The sequence below is a fragment of the Scardinius erythrophthalmus genome (genome assembly GCF_964197995.2).
Source record: "Scardinius erythrophthalmus genome assembly, chromosome: 21".
Lineage (NCBI taxonomy): Eukaryota > Metazoa > Chordata > Actinopteri > Cypriniformes > Leuciscidae > Scardinius > Scardinius erythrophthalmus.
In genome coordinates, this window is record NC_138241.1 from 9927088 (window position 1) to 9940070 (window position 12983).

At 35.9% G+C, this 12983-nt stretch overlaps 1 protein-coding gene across 2 annotated transcripts in view; it reads left to right on the plus strand.

The window, feature by feature from the left end:
* Positions 1-12983, plus strand: part of LOC308681343 (CUB and sushi domain-containing protein 1-like) — a gene marked incomplete at its 3' end in the record, with an annotated part of 827421 nt that overhangs the window by 556403 nt on the left and 258035 nt on the right. For both annotated transcript variants that reach the window (XM_081350146.1, XM_081350147.1), the window contains 2 exons: positions 2159-2271; positions 3848-3925. In XM_081350146.1, the coding sequence (XP_081206272.1) occupies positions 2159-2271; positions 3848-3925 (191 nt within the window). The remainder of the gene's footprint in view (positions 1-2158; positions 2272-3847; positions 3926-12983) is intronic.

The window sequence follows — 12983 nt, forward strand, 5'->3', positions numbered from 1 at the left end:
GAAAAGAGAAACTTCTCAGAAACACAAATTGAAGTACTAGTGAGCCAAGTGGAAGAAAACCAAAAAGTGTTATTTGGGTCACTCACTTTAGGCAACTAACAAAAGAAAAAAAATTGTACATGGGAGAAAATAATGGCTGCTGTTAATTCTGTTGGGTCAGAGGACAGAACACTGCCAGAAATAAAAAAAGAAATGGTTTGACATTAAAATCACTGCCAAAAAAGGGTCACAACATACAAATGGGAAATATCAGCTACTGGAGGAGGAAAAAAAAAAAAAAAAAAAAAAAACACATTCTCTGCGTAGGGCATGGTTTGCCAAATCTTCCAGCAAAGCGAGATCAGCCATGACTATAGATACATTTTAAATGAATTCCCAGCTGTCTTTTATAGCTTTTCACATCAATTATGCAAATGTCTAGCTTGAACTATGAAATTACTAATTGAGTATTTGCAATTAAAGGACACAGGAAACACGTGGCGGCACTTTCTTTTTGTAGTATCACCATTCTACCACTAGATTTTCCATGTAAGCACGCTCAGAGTTGTGCTTATATTTACACACATTCCTACATAAGTACAAGTTGGTAGATCCCACACTTTGCGTGCAACTGTTCTTACGCACTCATTTCGCACACATCTGTGCGTACGCACTGTTGACAAATGATGCCCCAGGTGAAAAGAAGTAGAGAAGCCCTTGTGTGTCCACGTCTCACAAAGGAAATTGACTGCTTGCTGCAATAATTTTCTTCACAATCTTGGTTATTTGTTTTAAGACCAATGGATTGATGCATAGAAAATAGACACAATCTTATTGCATGAATATATGAGAACGGGCGTGGTTCTAACGCTGTCAAATTAACCGCTTAGAAATTAGCTACAGAGATGAAATCAATATCGTACATGGGCACCATCTTCCTGAGGTCATGGTAAACAATGTTTAAAAAAGAAATAAATCTGGGTTGTAATTTACTTTTTTTTTTTTTTTTTTTTGATCAATGCATGTTAAATGAAAAAAGAAAAAAAGAAATTATATATATATAATTTCTGTCTACATGTCTACATAATTTCTGTTTTCCCTGTTCCCATTTTGTGTTCCTGCCTGGTTATTAGTTTCTTTGGTTTCTGATTATTGCCACACCTGTTCTGTTTTCCCTTGTGTTTATAAGCCTTTGGTTTATTCAGTTCTTGGTTCGGTGTCGTTTCGGTTTTATGTGGTTTTATGTTTTCTCATATGTTTCTCCTGAGGGTTTATAAAGACTTGTTTGTTGAATTCCATTGCCGTGCGTTCTGCAGACCACCACCATTACCACACATGACATGACATACATAAGACATGTAGTTTATGTTTGCACATAAATAAGTATTTAACTTGTTTAGCAGTTGCAGTTATAATGTGAAAATTGTCCTGTAATCAGCATGAACACTGAAATGCAGAAACATATCAACATGAGCAATGTGGATAAAAAATATATATGTTTGGATTTGCTATATTCTTACTTTGAGTTGTTGTCTAAATTATTTTTTAATTGGGCAGTATTGGGATTCCCCAAACTTCTTCTACTTAGTAATTTTCGCAGATCCGTGTGAACAGGGATTGTTTTTTTTACAATGTTGTTGTCTGTGCGCGAAACTGAAACTTTTCAAAGACGCAATGGAAAAACGTTTATGTTTTTAGTACACCATTGTCGTGTAATGTACATGTAATCTAACGTACCTTGTTGTTAGTTTCCTTGGTTTCTCATTAGTTACACCTTTGTCTCATTTAGTTTTCTTGTATGCTTCTGTGTATATGTAATTCCTGTCTTGTTCAGTTCAGTGTCACTCATCATCTTGTATGTGTAAAGTATATGTCATTACTCTCCTGAGGTTCTCCCGCATGCTCTGTTAGTTTAATAAAGACTGTTTATGTTTATATATCTGCATCACGCGTATTTGGATGACTACTACATGTGACAAATATAGGGAGGGTTTAAATTATTACATCAGAAATGTTTATGTGAAACTAATTTCATGTTTATTTATTCAAATGTTTTTTTTTTGCAACACGTACTTATTTAGTTCATGTAATTTTGTAATGAGACATTTTTCAGCTGATTGTACATTTGATTTTTAATCATCTTTTTGTTTTATGAATTGAGAATCTTGTTTCTTTTCAGGCTGACTGGAATGAATTTGCCATCCCCTGTCATCAGTAGCAAGAACTGGCTGCGGCTTCACTTCACGTCTGACAGCAACCATCGGAGGAAAGGATTTAGTGCCCAATATCAAGGTAAGGGGTCACGGTGTGTAGGACACTGGAGGAGAAGAGCGCTCAGTATTGGCAGATGTGGGACAGTTGGCAGTGAAAGACAGCATATCCCTTAGTGTGTTTTGCTGTAGCTAAAAATGACATCTTGGCTTGTCTGTGACTCAATAAGCAGACACATTGCCTGAATGATGATTACAGCGTCCCACCATACCCCCCTTTAAATCGGGAAATCAGTCACGACAGTAGTGAGGGAATTCATGTTCCTAACATGAATAACACAAGATGAGGCCCTTTTAAATCATTTTCATGATATGCATTTATGATCGTGTTTTCTATTTGCATAATAAGCGAGGGATGCTGTGAATCTCAGGGGAAGCTCAGGGGATTTGTTGAATGTGTTACATTTTAGAGCGTTGTACATAAATTCACTTTCTTTGTATATATCAAACTATATATGCACTGTTGAAATAATGCAATTGGTGTAGGCTACAAATTATGTGCATGGTTACAATGGATTGATGCATAAGAAAATGGTCACAATCGTAGTGCATGAATAGGTGAGAATGGAGACAGTTGTAATGCTGTCAGTTTAACCGCTTAGAAAGTCGCTGCAGAGATGAAATCACTATCATACTGACGTATGGGGGGCTGTCATACAGAGATAAAATTATGCAAATTCAATTTATTTCATGATTCCCAGGTCATAATTGGCATCCTTCATGACATAATTACAGAACTGCATTCAGAATTACTTTGAAATCTAAATTGGCTCCACATGATGAATTATTGGTTGTATCCAGATGCCAGAATGGTAGTTGTGTCTCGGATAACAAAGTGGACGTCATTCACTAACCTCCACCTCATTATTATATTTTTAGACATCAACTTTCTTAGTGTTCCAGAATCTTTTCATTATAAACAATAAAACAGGAAATCAAATATTATAAAATAATGTCCGTTTTCTAATAATTATTTTGTAAAAAGCATATAGGGTCAGTCAAGTCAAATCACCTTCATTTTTATAGCGCTTTTAACAATTTGAATTGTTTCAAAGCAGCTTTACAGGGATAATATGAAATTATAGTAACAGAGATTGTTTTGGCTTTACAGCAGCTCTATTATAAAGTTATTGTCCAGCTAAAGTTAGATTTGATTGATTGATTCACTTCCGTTGCAAAGATGAATCCTCCTGAATTCAAACTGAATCCTCCCAAGTTCCAAAAGGTAATGCAATATGCTTTATTTTATTTTTTTGTAATTGGTATTAAAATATCAGTTTTATACTATTGCGGCAGTTAGAGATTCATCCATGTTAGATATAGATCTGGGTCGCTAAAGACCTGAATATGTAACAGTGATTAGAGAAAAATTCATGCATTTAAAGGTTAAGATCTGTCATACACCTGCTAATTAAGAAAATACCTCTGGCCATCAGAATGCTCTCATTTTGATGGCCCCTGCAAGACTAATTCATAGAGGGTTGCTTGAATTCAATGAGGTGTTGGCACTCTTGGGCACTCGACAGGCTTTGGTAACTGTATAAATGGATTGTGTGATTTCTACTTCTACACACTTGACCTCTACCCTCTCTCAACAGTGAAGAAGGCCATCGAGCTGAAATCCAGAGGGGTGAAAATGCTTCCGAGCAAGGATACAAGTCACAAAAACACAGTCTGTAAGTGCACTTCAAGTCAGTTGAACTTAGAACCTCACAAGCTGGACCTAATAAGTCAAGTCAAGTCAAGTCATCTTTATTTATATAGAGCTTTTTGCAATACAGATTGTTTCAAAGCAGCTTTACAGAGATAACAGGAACATAATGCAAAGTTTGCTTTGGCTGTACAGCAGATCTAGAAGAAAAATGTGTCACTGTCCAGCTTAAGTTCAGTGTTGATTCATTTCTGTTGTAAAAATCATTAGTTATTAACTTATTTCATTTATCTATACAGCAGCTCTGGAGAAAACAGTGATGTCATCATCCAGCTTAGTTCAGTTATATATAATGGTATTGTTGAATATTATGTGTCCCTGACTAAGCTTCTTTCACTGTAGGCCATGAAGTCTTGCTAGAGATAAAACATGAGGTAAAATGTGGAAACTTTACACCCCTTACATACACGTTCTTCCTAATCTTGACTCATTTTGGACACATCTGTAGTTTTTGGATTACTCTATGTATTGCAAAATCTCTGCTGTTTGTTTTACTGTAGGGAGCCAACCCTCACTAGCATAGACTTTATTACACTGCTTTCTGGAAGACTTGATTATGATTGGTCAATCACACCATTATGCTTTCAAAATGTTTTGCATAATGATCCCAGACTAAAAATGAATACGCTATATCTAATCAATAAAATTGTGGCAACAGATTACAAGCAATATTATTAATTAAATTTAACAAATTAGAATTGAGTAATAATCTAATTAATTCCTTAAAAGTTAACCATTTAAAATGAGTAAAATTAAAAAAAAAAAAAATTTAAACACAGTTTTTTATTGCCAACATTGAAGACACCTGATGTTAACAAGCAGAATCACTTACCATTTAAAGTCACCATTATGGTGATCAGGGCTCTTGACCTTAAATCATTGACTTTAGATTTTGTTTGGCTGCTGTACCTGAGTTATAACAGCCAGATGAACAAAGAGAAAAGGTGATCTGATGGTGTTCGTTATGTTTTAACATAATCATTATTTCACAATCATTTGACCTGAATCTCTGAACTCATATAGATCCCAATTTACTTGGGAACCTAATTTACCAATTTAGGTTTATTAATTATAGCAGCACTGTTCTTGCACAGCATAATATTTTGAACTTTTACAATGTAATCCAAAGATTTCTTAAACGTGTCTCATATACAAAAAAGGTTTTTTTTGTTTGTTTTTTTTTAGTTTTTTTTAGTTTTTAGACACACAGACAGCCTAATCAGACCAGCCTGTGAATCTCAACAATGGTGACAATTATAAAGCATGTTGCAGTGCATTCTGGGTGCTACCAATCAAAACTCATTCATGGCTCCCATCATACATTGCTGCATGAATAAATAATGAGCTTATGATCAGAGGGGATCTGTTTGTCACCATTGCTGAGATTCATACACGAATTCTTGATGTCTGTGTGTGCCTACATAAAAACTTTTTTTTTTAAGTTTTTTTTTTTTTGATCATATGGATTTCATTGAAAAGACTAAAAATATTATGCTGTACAAGGACAGAGCTGCTATAATTAATAAAGTAAACCTAACTCAGAAATCGGGCTCTATATGAGTTCAGTGATTCAGGTTAAATGACTGTGAAATAATGATTGTTAAAACACAACCAACACCATCAGATCACCTTTTCTCGTTGTTCATCTGGTTGTTATAACTCAGGTACAGCAGCCAAACAAAATCTAAAGTTAATGATTTAAAGGGGCACTATGCAGCTTTCTGTTTTTGTCAAACAGCGACCCCTAGAGTCGCTGTGGAGTACTTGCATTTAACGTTACTGTCGTAAATAGCACTCGCGCAGAGCCGTCTCTGCACTCACGGCCCGATCCCTTCCGCCCTCTATACCGGTACCTGTTCAATAGGATGGAAGCTGTAACGAGTGGAAATAAGGTGTGGCCCCTTTAAGAGCTGCGCGCGCCCTGTTGAACTGTTGTCGGCAGTCTGTGTTGTATCATGTGCACCTCGAACACCCGTATGCGGGTTATTTCAGTTTGATGCTCATTCTTATCCTACTTTTGTTTATCAAGTAAAGATGTGGATGGTAGAACGGGTGACAGACAGTTACACGAGTTCGACTGGGGAATAAAGTGCAAGTTGTGAGATGCCAATCACCTCCGTGAGTCTGTCTGGCTCTCGGTAATAACTTCATCTGTGAGCTATCCCTATTTCTCCTCCTGACAGAACGCGTTACAAAGCGTCGGACATCGAACAGGCACAGATAACCTCTGAAGATGTCTACTAGTCCATCAACAAGAACGATATTTACTCGAGTCTGACTCCTTGCTCGGTCAGTCTGCCGTTTCCTTTCTTTCGTCCTCCGACAAAGCTTTCCTAGCTTTGTGTGCAGTGCCGTAAAGCAATTTGTTATATCGCGAGACCTGATATCACGCGATACTTCCTGACGCGACCCGCCGTCACAAAGTTGCAAGGGTGTTTTTTCCGCTCACAGGCGCTCGGGGGATGCGCGACGACCACCATTCAACCCGAAACAAGTCATATAACTATTCCAATGACTCCGAAGCTGTTCGGTTAAGGTAAAAAAGTTACTTAGTGCACCTTTAAGGGTCAAGAGCCCAACTAAAACAAACACCAATCACCATAATGGTGACTTAAAGGGGTCATATAATGCCATTTTTGTACAAACTAATATGATTCTTTAGGGTCTAAATGAAAAGTTTGTAATATACTTTAATTAAACATTTTCATTAGTATTGTAAGAAAACATGCCGTAATGTACCCTGAGTGTAAACCTTAGACACATTCATCTTGAAGAATGCAAGCGATTTGCAAAGATTAATATAAATATTAATATAAAGGTTAATAACGAAAAACATTGCACTCACTTCTTCTGGAGGTTCAGCAGGAACACGTTGGTACCGATCCTTTTTTTTCTCGTTTGTAAAGCTGTCTGGTGTGAAATGATTCGCGCAAACATGAAAGCATGGACATTGATCATGAGGGAATCCCCGCGTCAATGCTTTGGGCATATTCCCTTCAAAAAAAAAAATCAGCCACTGCGTCTTCAGCGGTTCGGATTTAGGAACATCAAAAAGACTGCTGTGTTCCTTATTACACCCAAGAACAGAACACCACAATCGCTTAGACGCCATTCTGCTCATAGACAGTGCTCCAGTGAGGGAGCAACAATGACGTGCGGACTATGATGACAGACAGCTCGCTCACGAGCGAGGACGGGGTGTTGAAACGCTGCTGTCAATCAACAATCGTGGGAGGGGCGTCGATTTTGTGATGTCACAAAATCGAACAGCTTGATTTGAGACAGGGTAAAACGTATAAGGAGATTAAAAAAAAAAAACAGTGGATGGATTTTTATCATTTTGTGATGGTTATGTACAGGCACTGCCAACACACATTTCAGTACAATCAACTTGTAAAAGTGCATGTACCATTATATGACCCCTTTAAAATTACGGTTTTCTCCTTCAGTGAATCTGCTTGTTAACATCAGGTGTCTTCAATGTTGGCAATAAAAATAAATAAATAATTGTTTAAAAAAAATTTGTTGTAAATTTTACTCATTTTAAATGGTTAACTTTTAAGGAATTAATTTGATTAATTATTACTCATTTCTAATTTATTAAATTTAATTAATAATATTGCTTGTAATCTGTTGCCACAATTTTATTGATTAGATATAGCGTATTCATTTTTACAGTCAGATTTCCTACGTAACTGTGCTAGTTTTTGTATTTTTTTATAAAATTGCATGGAAGGCAATGGTGGTAGTTCACGGAACACTTCTTGGGCGGTTCAAACCTACAACCATTATTTTACCATCATATATCATTAACCACCACGCCACACAATCCAAAATTTCAGTAATACTATTGGCTGAAGGAATGTACAGCGGTGTTCCTGATAAATATATAATCTATACATTATTCATTTAAGAATTGAATAGAAGCATGGATTAATTAAAGCTAAACTGTTCCATTCTCCTCAGCACAACTGTATTCTTCTCAGTCACTATTGTGGCCTTGCTTGTTTTCATTATGAATTTAATAAAGATGCCCTTGATGATATTCTTAATAGGATGGAGGAAGCTACGCAACGTTACGCTGTATGGATGATTTCGCCCGTTCTGCGCTTCGTTGAACATGTTCCGTGGCAATTAGCATTACAAAAGCAGCTGACTCTGTGAAGTACACCACTTCAGTTGAGCTTCTGCAAAACATACACAGTGTGTGCGTGATGACAATAGCTTGTTTATGGACATGAGAGAGGTTGCCTAGGGTTTTCATGACAAACGGCTCAGTTCACACAGCAGATGAAGAGATTTTACTAAAACAAACCACACAATCAGTCATTTTAGTTACTCTCATGAATATGGCTTTTAATGAATGAATCATATGGCATATAATGTAACTTTTATGGTGGCATATAATTGCAACTGTTTTATAGTGTACATTAAGTCTTACGTTGCCAGACTTTGACTATCGGCATACAAACTCTTTGCATTCTGACCAAGAACAGGCCACTTAAAGGATAACTGTCGCCAAAATGCAACCTAGGGTCTTTTTTGTTAATCTACCCGAGGCAAACTTTAGTTTAAAAGCATAATTAGAATGGAAACGCCACTTTTAAGTTTGACCGTATTTTCGTTTTTGCTATTTTTAAAACACTAAGAAGGCTTGACACAACATGAAACTTTGCTCGAAGTATCACCAGGGGCTCTACACATGAACTCGAGCATTGAGAACATTGTTTGTCTACACAGAGTTTAGTAAAAAGAAAGATTTTGAACAACTCACTGTAGCTGTGTCCGCCGGCATTTTGACAGTCAAAAATACTCGATCTCAGAATGTGAATGAACTGACTCTGAATTTTATTATTGCTTCTTATATGAGCATCCTTTTTTCAAATACAAGGTCAATATTGATTTTCACTAACGACAAAACAACACATTATCTGTGAATTTATATGAAACTAAGCTTTAGGAGCTTTCCATCTTTACTCTGCTCCCTGTTACGTTGCATTCGGAGATTGACTATTTTTGACTGTAGACACAGGTACAGTGAGTTGTTCAAAATCTTTTTATTAAACTCTGTGTACACAAACAATGTTCTCAATGCTCGAGTTCATGTGTAGAGCCCCTGGTGATACTTCGAACAACGTTTCATGTTGTGTCGAGCCTTCTTAGTGTTTAAAAAATAGTGATTTTTGATGCTATCATAGAAGTGCCCCAAGCACTCAAAAGGCAATTTGACCGAAAACGAAAATACGGTCAAACTTTAAAGTGGCGTTTCCATTCTAATTATGCTTTTGAATGAAAGTTTGCCTCGGGTAGATTGACAAAAAGACCCTAGGTTGCGTTTTGGCGACAGTTATCCTTTAACATCAGAAAATTACATTGGAACGGTTGATTTCAGCACTTTCCATTTTTTTTACATACAATCGTACAACATTTTATTAGAAATAAACGATACAAATATACTGTTATATTGAGCATTTTTTAACTTAAAAAAAGTTAAGGAACTACTCATCCAATAAAGCATTGCAAATAACAATCAAATCAGAAAGTATGGTGCAATGCAAAACTACTGACTATGTATTGTATAATACAATGTATTTGACTTTTATTGCAAAATATTATGGTCTCTTTATACATATATTAGTTTTTTTGAGACTCTATGGACATTATTGCATGTATATCAGGAGTTCAACAGGAATTTGATGATTAAAATTGTTTAAAAGATGAAATCATACTGGATTATTACAGAAGCACATATCATTCCTCAACCTCAAAGCTCATGATAGATATGTTTTAAAAGATTTATACACTGCTAAAAATGGCTACATTTATCTGAAGAAAATGAATGTGATTTCTACACTTGGTAAAACACTTGGGTTGCTAAGTTAGCGAAGTGCCTTACAGCACCTTTAAGAGCAGCCCTTAGATCTTTGATTGGATTGGAAGTACACTTGGCATTTATGTATTAAACGTTTACATGTGCATTATAAGAAAGTCTTTGACACATATTGAGGTGATCGCAGGGCACTACTGGAAGAAAATAAATGCCCAAGAAAAAGATCAGAAAAAAACGGACACCCGCTTTGATCAGACAGAATAACTCTGGAGACTGATATCAACAATCAAAAGAAATAACATTTGAAGACCACATCAAAAAGAAGGACATGACAGGTGATCAAAAAGCCTCACTCCACAAGCGAAAAGCTTACACACACACACACACACACACACACACACACACACACACACACACACACACACACACACACACACACACACACACACACACACACACACACAAACACACCACTTGCAAATGCATTGACCTTACCCATGCCCCTTTCAAGGAAAGTCTGTTCACTCGGCGAGCATATTTGCAATGCCTTCTAGCAGCTATTTCTGGCACCCAAGATCAAGTCCTACTGTATATATGTGAATGGTGGAATCCTGAAATCTCCAAAAAATGCAACTAAATCTGACATTAACTGTCCCATTTTTTTCCTTTTTTTTTTTTTTTTTTTTTTTTTTTTTTCAGGCTAGACTCGCCAATGTGCATGTGCAAGTCCTAAGCGCAACACCTGGAAACACTGACTGTTTCTATAGCAACTGGAGATTCTAATGGCAGCTGCAGTGACACTGTGATTTTACCAGTAATCACATGGCTGTTTTATTTAGAAGGAGGGACTTAATTCACCATATTGCGTGTTGCACCGTCTTTGTAAATCTAAAGTTTTTGCCTTACCTCATGATCCAAGTGTTCATGAAGAGACCATCTGACTGACATTTTATGTGCGATTAGAGAGCAAGTTTATATCAATCAATCAATCAATGCACATTGATGGTCTATGGACATATGTGTGTAGACAATACTATATATATATATATATATATATATATATATATATATATATATATATATATATATATATATATATATATATATATTATATTATTGTATATATATATATATATATATATTATTGTGTATATATATATATATATATATATATATATATATATATATATATATCTGACAACTTTTTTTATCTGATATTTTTATCTGACAACTTTTTATCTGCCCTAAACTATTAATTACAGACACATCTCAAAAACAATATACGGTTCTGCACTTGTATATCTAGTTTACTTGTTACTAAGTGTCTTAGACATAATTAATTAATCAAAGTGCCTTAGATTGTGTGTGTAATATGCATCAGCTGATGGTTGAATAGACTGTGGATGTACCAGCTGAGGCTGAGACTAAGATCAAGTAAACCTTTTAATTATAAGATGTCTTTCTCAACACAATTCCTATAAATAAACTATTGAAGTACTTAATATTTATCAGTATTAAGCCTTATTAGTGTTATACTTCACTAGCCTAAAGAGTGTTTGGTATGCCAATCCTTAATGTTATATGAAAAGATGCAATAGGATTTAATTTATAGGAAATATATTTATATAGAACAGTCTATATTACTGACCACATTTAGCTTTGGCTAGCATGTCATGCAGTTGTGTTAGATTACTTGCCATATATATATAATAATAAAATGACAAAAGAGTCAAAAATATGGACCATAAATTTGGCCAATGCTACACCTGAAGTAAAGTCATCCATGAACTCACCTAATGTGATTTTGACCAGTAATCGAACCCGGAGGGATGTCAGAAAGTGAGGCTGTGTGAACACAAACTCACTGTGGCTTAAGAGGAACAAGAGAGTGGGGAGAGAGGAAACATGGGACATGCTTTGACCTTTCTTTGCTTTTTATGGGAAATAGCCTTGAGCTTACCTAAATCCCCTGTCAGCTCTACAGGAATAGATATTCCACCTGTAAATGCAATCTTTGCTGGCATTCTGATGAGCATTATACATCTGTTTAATTTAATAGGAATGTGCTAGGGATGTCAAAATTAATGCAGCATTTGTTTTTATTCGTTCCCCCCCCCCCCCCCCCCCCCCCGGCATCCTTTGGCTAGCGTTACAGTGTATGAACACATGTTTATTTACTCAAGTGATTTTAAACCATAAAAGTCGACAAATAGAACTTAATGTGGTACTACCACATAAAGAGGCTCTCTGAGTGCACAAACTCGCACATGAGTTATCTTTTGCATCTTATCACGCTTGAATGGACAAAAAAATAACAAAATTATGTCAGAATTCCCAATTTTGGCAAGAATCATCATAAACAGTCTTAAATGGGTTAAAAAGTCTTAAATGACAATTAAGAGTTTGGAGATAATCGTATGTGTGTTATGTTGGATTTTAGACAACTCAGAATTCTGATTGTTCCCACCTCCTACTTGGAAATAACATCTGGAACTCTGCTCGAAATCGGACACCTGACCTGTGAACTCAGGGCAGATCGATTAACCCGACCTCAGCACTTCCAAGATGGCAGCAAGACCTGCTTCCAACGAGCATATAGCATAGATTTTTCAAAGCGAACACCAGCATTATATGCTATTTGGACATTGTATGTATTTATTTATTTATTTGCCATATAATTGACACAAAATGCACTCGTTGTGTCATGCGATATCACGTGATCCACATGTGAAGGAGACGTGGGATTGACTTTGAACACTGAGGTCAGAAGTTGGACGTTTCAACTTTGATATTCCCACTTCCAACATAGTCTCGAACACATTAGATTCATGTGCCTGACGTCAGGTCTTAAAGTTACAGCAGCCTAATATACCTGCTGCAGTCTGTCATAAATGTTATTCAAACAACAAAAGAAAAAAAGAATCAGAATCACTCACTGATCTTGAATGAATAAGATTTGTAGCTTTAAAAGGATTAATCTATATTGTATTTACACAGTAAAGATACATATGTGTTATTTTAAATTTGACTTTATCCAATGTAGTATTTCTTACCTTATTACTGTTAGACCTACCTGAAAAGCACTGGTTACAAGGTTAAAAACAACGAGTGTAATTATTTATTTATGTATGTATTCATGTATTTATGTATTTATTTAGTGGTGGTTCCAGTAAAATTTTGCCAGGCCCGCTTG